A 9,312-nucleotide genomic window follows, 5' to 3' on the forward strand; every position below is an offset into this window, starting at 1 on the left:
TATATATATGCCCAGCTTCCGCTGATGTTCCGTTCCTTGTTTCTTCATCTACTGCGAGCGGTACGAACTAATTCCTCCCACTCCGAAACAGCACAGATTGTTGCCGTACAGCCACCGAGGGGTGAGACACGTCTGACCAACCGCTGGGAAATAATCTCTGCTGTAACGGTATTAAAAACTCCGTCACAGCGTGTGTTTCACCAAGAATCGTGTCTGGTTTTTCAGGAACCGACGCGGCAGCACAAGGTGAGCAAGACATCACAGCAGCCTAACCGCGTACGCTCGGAACCTTACACGTACTGTCGGTTGCTTCTCGCGGGGGACGACACTGCTAACTCGACGGGTCCGCACAAATCGCCACGAGCCAATGGCCACCATTTCTTTAGCGCACATATGAACGTTGTAACGTGATTTTGGTTCCCCATTCAGACGACGAAAAGGGAACTCCTCTCCATCTGCCGACCCCTCCCCCCCACTTCTGCCCTCATAGTTCAGCATATGTATTTAGTACGCCACTGTAACCTCGAAGACGTCAAAAATTTGCCGCGCGCATTGAAGGCGCGAGGAAAATATACCAACCAGTGCACCAGCACGGTGAAATTCACAGCCCTCCACTCCCTGTATCCCGAGTTCCCATTCCTGCTGCGCCTGGCAAACTGACTGGCACTCCTCTTATGCATACACGCAGTGAGTGGTTATTTTCGCGGAGCAGCAAAAATAGGACGAGGCCAACTCGTCAACAACAATTGTGTAAGAAAAGTCGCATCAAAGCCAAATTATGGGAAGGAGATCTAGTCGTGGCACGTGAAGAGAAAGAAAGTCAGATGGGGGGGGGGGGGGGGGGGATTGATGATGCTAACAAGACGCAAAGAAAAAAACAACCCTGCCAGGAAAGCAGCTGCAAAGCAAATACTATTAACGTACTTCGAACTGTTCCCTATAGTTCTTGACTTCCAGCACGTCGCACGGCCCAGCCAACCACGGGTGTGAGAAAAGTTTGTGATTCACCTCTTCTTTTAGTTTTTGGCGTTACTTGCTGAAGACTTGTGTGACTCCTGGTTCTTCTTGATTTCGTCGTCCAAGAAAGATACAAAGCACTGCGCATCGGTGACGTCTTTAAAAGAGAACGCGATAGCTCGTCCAGAGCTTGCGAGGCGAAAACCCACGACACGGGGATTTCGAAGCATTTTACTATCTGCGCATTCGGAACTGCGAGGATCCGAGCCATAGAGGACAGCAGCAATGTCGTCTAGCTGGATTGGTCTCACTTTCTGATTGAACGTGAGATTCATGTAGTTTTTCGGCCGGTCAATTTTCAAGTTACACTCGATACGGTGTCCATCAGGAAAAAGTACTTCCATCGTGTCTCCGGCCTCATACCGATTCAGCCAGTTGTCAAAGGCTTCCTTGGATACCTGAACCGGCTTCCGACTGCGCATTTCCCCCTCTCGACCTATCTCAAGGTCAGCAGTCGCGTCACTGTCAAAGCTGCAGCACGCTGTATTTCCCATTGTAGAAAAGGCTGAAAGAAACAAGTCTCGAAACCTGGTGCCTAGGGCGAGGAGGAGACGCTTGCTCCCACTGACGAGGATGATCCGAAAATGTGAGGATACCTCGAAGGCAGGTGTTCCAGGTGTGACGGTAGCGTTGCCGCTACATAGACGCGCAGAGGCCAGTTTTTGCCCGACGAGCCCTGCATCAACAGATCAGAGCCTCCTCCCACTGAGCGTGATGTAGCGCGTAAAGGCTGCAGAAACCCTAACTGGTGTCTGCTGTGCTGTGACAAAACGGAGTTTCCCGGTTTCGGCGCATTCAAGTTTTGCTCTTGTGGCTGCCCATGCCGCCTAGACCCGAGGCGACACGGAAGTCAGAGAGGGACCCCCCAAGATAAACGGGGGATGTACTAGCGGCGTTGAACGCGAAAATGAAACGAGTCTCCGAAACATGAGAAAAAACTGGCAAGATTCTCTCTGCGGCAAAGAACAAAACGTTCTGTTTGGCGCTTGCTCTCAATGAGCCACAGACTTGGCGTTGCAAATAAACAGGAAAGGGACACCCAAGTGAACCACGACCGAGAAGTGCACGGAGAATAAAGACGCGGCCGCGAACGGGTGACGTCAGTTGGTTCTCCACAAAAATCAGGGAGCGGAGACAGGCAAAACGCGGGATGATCGTGGCATAAAGGTAACCGACTCTTTCACCACGATGGCGACGTGGCTCGACAAAAGGAGCGAAGACGCGCTTCCAAACACGCAGTGGACTTCCAAGCGGGGCTGCGCTGTCACCCTCACGCGGTGCAACGCTGGAAGACGAGGACGACGAGGTTGCCGCACCGCAATCGCGCGCCGCGCATGTCGCTGGAACTTTTGACGTGCAGAAGGTCACCGGTGTCTAAAGCGTTGATTGTAGCATGTCATACTTGTAAGAGTTGGTTATTATCAAGTACGGCCATGCATGGAAATGGTGGACGCCTAAAAGTGAGTACATTCGTTTTGGCAGAGAGCGAATCTGGCGGTAGCCGGAGCTGGGGGGCGCCGTTTACCACGGAACAAAAAACGATACTCGCGAAGCGGTGTTGACTTCGAAGCGCATAGGCATGCCAAGAAGCTCCAAAACAAATGCTTTTCAGCGTTAACGCATTGAGTACCAGTTTCCCCACCAACAGAAAACAGAAGTAGCCCCACAGTCTACAAACACCATGGCTTTTTCACGAAGGTGTAACATGTGCTAGCGCAAACGCCTGTAAAAGGAATGAATTCTGTGCTCACCACGGCAGAAATTTACACGAATGCAGCGAAGATGTGAGAAAAAAGTATTCTTTCAGCCAAGAAAAGCCACCATCTGGATCTTTTTCGTTGAAATGCAGAGACAGAAAACTTTATGGTTGGCCTCTTCAGGAAAACGGCGGCGTATACACAGGCGGAAGCGACTGCGCAGCTTACGTAAGCGCGTGTACGAGCACCGAGGCCAGACATTTGAACGCGTGCTTTCCGGCACAGTCACCCTGGGTTGTCCTCATCGCGTCTGTGTTTCGGCTTGTAACGGGCCTCTGATTATGCCCCGTAGAACACCGAAGTCCTTCCGTTTGGAACGGGGAAAGCAGGCACACCAAGATCCAAATTCTATTTTGCTGTTCATGACTGTCATGTTCAGCGCCTTAAGCATAGCGTTGCTCAGCGTATATTTAAAAAGCCAACAATTGTATACAAGCTGTACGAATATCCTGATCTTCACTTTGGTTTGAGATGGAACGGGCACAGGCATACACAGCTGGAAATTCTGTGTCGTCTTTACAGAACACAAGCAAAGCGATGCCAGTTTGTGTAGTGATCTAAATGTGCACTCATTTCGTAGCATTGCCCCGTGATGAGCGCAAGCAAGAGAAACAAGTTCTTCAGTGAGGTAGCATCGAATCGGAGTGACAGCGTGCAGCGGGGCTCGACTCTCTCCACCGGGAGTCTCATGAAAGCGTTGTTTTGAAGAATCGTGTTCGAAAGAGGGCTCTTACAGCCTGCGAGAGAGAAGATCCCTGAACATCATCACTCGGCGCAACTTACATGACGTACAATGGGGCAAGCAATCGCTTTTTTAGGCTTTCGCAAACGGTGGTACCATAGATCGTTGCTGCCATGAAGTCTGTAATATCTTCTGCGCAATCACGACGGCCGTTTCACTTTCTGACGAGCTTCCATAAAATGTCGGGTGGGGATAGCCACAACAGAGCATTGGCCCGTGCACTATTATGCCCAGCAAGCGAACAGACTGGCAAGAGACGGGAAGACGGTTGATGAAGCTCTTTCATTAGCGCGATGAGTCGATTCTAGTTCTGCCAACTGGCCCTCCTTCCATTCCCCGGAGAGGTCCGAAGTAGTGACCATGGCGGAGCTAGCTTTTTCGTGGCCAGTCGCATTGTGTCATCTTCCATGGAGTAAGGGGGTGTTATCGAGGATAGAATTTTACTGGCGAGCTGTGGACGTCGCGACGAGAGCAATTCCATTCTGCACGCCGTCCAAGAATTGCGATCTTTCGCTAATTCGCACGCCGTATCGCTGTGGCGAGCTAGCCGCATCGCCCTCTCCTCGCTTCCTCACATGGCATAGAGAGGATAGGCAAGGGATGGTATGGTCCACTTTGCCGCTTCAACACGATCATCACTTCCGTTTCAGTTCCATTTGTTACTTCAAGTTCGACGCTTACCACGTTCTTCCTTGTAAGAAACGGCTTTGCCGAACTCCACAACACGTTCAAGTTCTCCGTGAACACAAAGATACACCTACTTCACAAGATGAAGGTGTTCAACTTCTTTTTGCTCATCGCCATCGTTGCCGCGTCGGTGTCCAGCGGCAACGCAGAACCCGTAAGCTTTAACAGCATCGCCATCTGCAAGGCCCGCGTGTTCCAATAATCGAGATCTATGAGTATTCCTCGTCATCCGTTTGGTGTGATGCTTTTGCAGGAACGCGCTGACGCGAAGCCGCTGCCTAAAGAAGTCAGCGTCGAAGAGCCATCGGTCGTGCAGGAAGTGCTTCCCCAAAAGCGTGACATTCAGAAACGGGGACTGTTCCCCAGACGCTGGGGCTACGGCTACGGCTACCCGTATGGAGGATACGGCTACGGGTACTACGGCTACCCATACGGAGGATACGGTTATTACGGTTACCCTTATGGAGCATACGGCTACGGAGGGTATTACTGGTAATTGTACCGGCCAAGAACGATGGTTACGATTACGTCTGCTAGCACGCCTAGAACCACAGCTACCCATGTGGAGGAGGCAGCTACAGTTGATGCAGATTCCGAGGGTATGGGTATAGAGAGGATTCTGCCAAGTGACTGAATTGGGCAAGGAAACAGGTGATCGTGTTCCGCGTTCGTGTGGTCGAGCCAAACCGATGGGGATGTTTCAACGATCAGTTTGTCATTCCATGGCCGAGAACCATTTGAACTCGGTTCATGAAAAAACTCGTGTCTAGTGTAAAATTGTTGCTACATTTACTGATTTGTAGAGCCACCACAGGGGTGAGGTGACTGGCATCTCACTCGGTGATGAGCCTCCGTTGAGATTACCGCTGGGTACAAACGATCGACATGCACTTGACCAACCAAGTATGTAGTGTAAAGCACGCTTGCAGTAGTGCTTTAAATAACACCGTTGGACTATACCGTGTCAGCCATATACCAAAAGCTAAAGGAGCTTTCAGTACCAGAGAGGTGAAGAAGCACGAACGGAGTATCGAAATACAAGTACGGTGGATACTAAGAGGTGCAGTTTGCTAACAACCGAAAACGGTAGCAGCACACCTGAAAAAGAGCTCCAGGTGTGGAGCCTGAAAGGAAGTAGAAAGCTTGGCTCTGTAGCGCCGTGATGGCACGCCAATGAGGGTGCCTACTCCAATCAACGTGTTGCACTGTAGCGCATGCTACTAGCCGACCATCGCGACCCGGTCTCGGCCAACTTAGCGAATCATTGCAAATGCATTTTTGAATGTAATCATGTTTGGTTCTGTACTGCGATCCGAAAATATCATTGGGGAGTGTGAGACAAAAGGGACAATGAAATACCAGCCAGCACGAGCGAGTAAAAACCATTGCATGACTCAGCAGGCGCCTTAGAGACTCGCGAAAAACACTGCTCTTCGACTGTCAAAATCATGAGGATAGCCACGTTTCTTCCGAGGCCACAACATCCTTAATCCTGTAGGGCCGTTAGACGTCATCACTTTCACAGTTTTTTTGCAGGAGGAGGCGGCGGCGGGATGTGAGTTACAGGGATATCAGCACACACTTGTTTGTATGCGGTCTCGTAGCATGTGTATGGGACCTCTGTAACTTCAGTTTTGAAGCAAGTTCCAACCCTGTCGAGGTTTATTGTCTCGCATTTGATTGCCAGGTCCTTCCTGGTACAGGGGTACTCTTCATCATGTTCAACAACCGCTGAGCATTTGCCCATTTCGTAAGACGGAATGTGAAGACACTTCTCTTCGGTTGTTTGCTCAGGGCATGAATAATCTACCTCCTTTTCCACCTCCTTCAGACACGGCTCGGCAATAACCTCTGGGTAGTCACTGCAGACTTCCTGAAATTCCCGTCTGGGACACTCAAAGGAGACGCTTTTGAGAAGCGTGGTTGCACAGACGGACATCTTGGGCTTTTTCACTTCGTAGCAGTTTTCCGAGAAGTCGTGCTTCACACACTCAAAACTCTCGACTTTCTTTTCAAATTTGTATCCTTGTTTCCTGATCTTTCGAGGAACAGTTTCGCAGACCTCTTGCGCGACCTGAGACTCGCATGGCACCTCAACGTCCTTAGTTACTGGCCTAGAGCACATCTTGGGAACCACTCTCTCCTCCATAACACACTGAGAATCAGGTACCTTCTGATGGCAGAGCTGCGGTGCCTTTTTCGCCACTTTCCTGGTACACACCTTCGGCACCATTGCCATTACTTCTTCCTCGCATGGAACCTGTTGAATCTCTTCAGTGTCAACTTCAACGAGGAAGCAGTTTCCTCTCTTGCTGGGTCCCAATCTGCGGAGCTTTTTGCTAGGTGGTGGGCACCGCTCGATCTTCGCCTTCCCGGGAACTCGCTTCGCGCACGTCTTGGCCACCCGGTGAGGTTTCATTTCGCTACAGTCATACGTCTCTTCCACCAGAATGTCCTTCTCACATGGAACATCAATCATCTTGAATGTTTCGACGCACCTTTGTTCCCACTTTGATTCGGGACACGGGTATTGTTCCTCGGACAAAATCGACTTCCGGCACTGCCCCTGCTTCGTGTGCAGCTTCACTGAGCACACCTTCTCCTGTACGGTGTCGTCGTAATCGTAGGCGACCGGAACCTCCACTTCGCGGGTGCAGACTGAATTTATGTTCTTCATTTCTACGTCGCAAACAGTGGCAGTCTCGCTGCTCCAGCATTCATATTCCTGGACATACGGCTGTGTATCGTAGCAGGTGTCAGGAACGAGCTTGGAGTCAATCTCACATCGGGGAACGGCGATGTCCTTAGAACATGTGCTAGCGACCTTCTCCTTGATCTTTCGTCGACACGTTTTCGCCACTGTTAGTGGGATCTGGGAGCACAACGTCTGAGTTGTAGCTTTTGGACAGTCGTAGGATACCTCCTTCTTCACAAGACGATGGCACACGTCATCAACGATGACCTGAACGGGTTTGCAAACCTCATCCGTGGCAGGCTGTGGGCAGTTGTAAGGCCTAGAGACTGATTCCTTCTTCAAGCATACTCTCTCGACACTGTAAGGTACCTGGAAACATTCTGTCTGTGTGTGGAGGGGCAACAGCTCTTTTGCAGGGGGTTGCGGCGGCGGCACACTAACTGGCGTCTTCTTGTCCTTAGGACCAGCCCTTGCGCCTTGAACCAGAAGCGCAACGGCTGCAATGGTCGACACGAAACGAAAACCCATTTTGAGGGAAGTGGGGATGCCAATCACGAAATGTAGAGGCCGGAAATGCAGAGCAGAGGGCAAACTAAACAGAACATGATAATGTGATGCACCGATGCGTCCGCTGTCAAGTGACACGCTGGCTGGTCCGGAAAGGCCCGTAGACGGGCGTGCTCGCGCCCGCGTTGCCCCTGTTTGTCGAGCAACGGCTTTCATTCCGGTTGATCGGAGGGATAACCTTTGAGAGACATTGCCTCTCTCCGCGTTCAAAAAAGAATGAGAACTACCTTAAAACCAACGAGGTACCCACTAGCCGCTTCACCGCATCCACCACCACAAAGAGCGAGTGCAGCAACATGCTCCGACCACAGGCGACGTTCGACAGTCAGATTTCACCGATGTTTTTGAGGAGCGGGCAACGTGACTCGCTTTGTTGACCAAGCTGAATTCAATGGAACAGGCGTTCAGCTAAACAGTCTGAGTCGATGAGAAAGAATCCGTAGCTGTCTTTGCATCCAGGTGTCTAGATAACACGACTGTCATGATTCAGTGAATGATGCGTATTTCGCAGTTAAGGTGACAACCCGATACGTCGACTCCGCAGATGAGATTGACACGGTCCGTCTTCACCTTGCCAACAATTCTAAACATCCATACAGTCGGCACTACGCAGAGACAGCGACAGTGATACTGGGTTGCCTTTTCTTGAAAAGATATGTACGCCACCGTTGTGTACGGACTGGCTTGCACACTTGGCAATTATTTCGGTTGTCTACAAACAAACTGGCAGTCAACGTGCATCTCATTTCCGATACTAGACGTGCACATCGTAGACCTACTCATTAATAGAACCTAGAATACTGAACGTGACTCTAGTTGTAAGATACAGACAGCCGAGTTCTCTATGATTGCTTTACTGAAAAGGGCAATCATGATGTGTTTCTTCCCCTCTTCTTCAGCCACCACGGACGCCGCGTCCCGATGTTCCCTACTAGACCTCTTTTACTGGACTTCATCCCTCAGGTAGATTCCCACCTTCCCCAATGGAATCATTTGCTGTACCCGTGGTGACGCATATGACTACCAATACAGAAAGGGGGTGTCAGGCGTGTGGAGAACACCAAGCGCTTCTCGGATTCAGTATACAAAGAAGAAGAATGGTGGTACCAGCGTACCGGGGTTTCGGTATTTTTGAGGGAACTCGTACGAGCGCCCTTCATGTAACTACCTCCGGCTTTGCACGCCTTGACAAAAATGCATACTTTTCTGTCCGTTCGTACTCATCACAATCCTGCATCAGGATTACCCGAAAGGAAAAGTGCTCTAAAAACTTTTATGATGCGACGAAACTCCCAATTCCTAGTGTCGTACGAGCATGTCCTGAGTCCCCGACACAGTCAGATTCCGGTACCTGTTTCACTGAACAGACAAAACGTCACACGCTCGACCAATTCATAGAGGTGGTGAGGCTCTGTCTTGTCTTTCCCGAGCTTTGCTGAGAGAGACGGGAAGAGAGAACGGCGCCTGGCACCATGTTTCCTGTCATCGGTCCCCGCCGCACAGTTGCGACCAGGACACGAACGGATGTCACCAGAAAGAAGGTAAAATGGAGGACAAAATGCAACTGTCGGCAGAACCAGGAAGTGAACGTCTGAACAGAAAGGGGCCAGAACGCGTTGTCTCTCTGCGCAGTGTCCTCAGACCGTGTTTCTCCCTCGTAAAAGAAGAGACAGAAGGACAAAAAATCGCGAGACAGCCCCCGAGAAGAGAAATCGAGGAGAGAGCAAAAAGTGAGAGAAGGGAGACGACGGATATGCCACGGAAAAAGAGCGCGGAGATGCACGAAACTCGCCGGCCTAACAAAACAAAATATGGAGCCATCTGCCTGAGTAATCTGTGTGTTCCGC

General features: G+C 50.6%; 3 protein-coding genes across 3 annotated transcripts; 1 reads left to right on the top strand and 2 right to left on the bottom strand.

The window, feature by feature from the left end:
* Positions 1-1,016: 1,016 nt before the first annotated feature.
* Positions 1,017-1,511, bottom strand: NCLIV_059000 (conserved hypothetical protein; the record flags this gene model as incomplete). The annotated part of the gene is made up of 1 exon (XM_003885455.1): positions 1,017-1,511. One exon carries the CDS (start codon positions 1,509-1,511, stop codon positions 1,017-1,019), a length of 495 nt encoding a protein of 164 aa, XP_003885504.1.
* A 2,774-nt stretch (positions 1,512-4,285) lies between these two features.
* On the top strand, positions 4,286-4,699 carry NCLIV_059010 (hypothetical protein; the record flags this gene model as incomplete). Its single annotated transcript, XM_003885456.1, has 2 exons — positions 4,286-4,357; positions 4,457-4,699. The coding sequence occupies 2 exons, from the start codon at positions 4,286-4,288 to the stop codon at positions 4,697-4,699; spliced, it is 315 nt and encodes a 104-aa protein (XP_003885505.1).
* A 1,023-nt stretch (positions 4,700-5,722) lies between these two features.
* NCLIV_059020 (hypothetical protein) lies at positions 5,723-7,426 on the bottom strand (the record flags this gene model as incomplete). The annotated part of the gene is made up of 1 exon (XM_003885457.1): positions 5,723-7,426. The coding sequence occupies one exon, from the start codon at positions 7,424-7,426 to the stop codon at positions 5,723-5,725; it is 1,704 nt and encodes a 567-aa protein (XP_003885506.1).
* Positions 7,427-9,312: the final 1,886 nt, after the last annotated feature.

Source organism: Neospora caninum, chromosome XI (assembly GCF_000208865.1).
Source record: "Neospora caninum Liverpool complete genome, chromosome XI".
Lineage (NCBI taxonomy): Eukaryota > Apicomplexa > Conoidasida > Eucoccidiorida > Sarcocystidae > Neospora > Neospora caninum.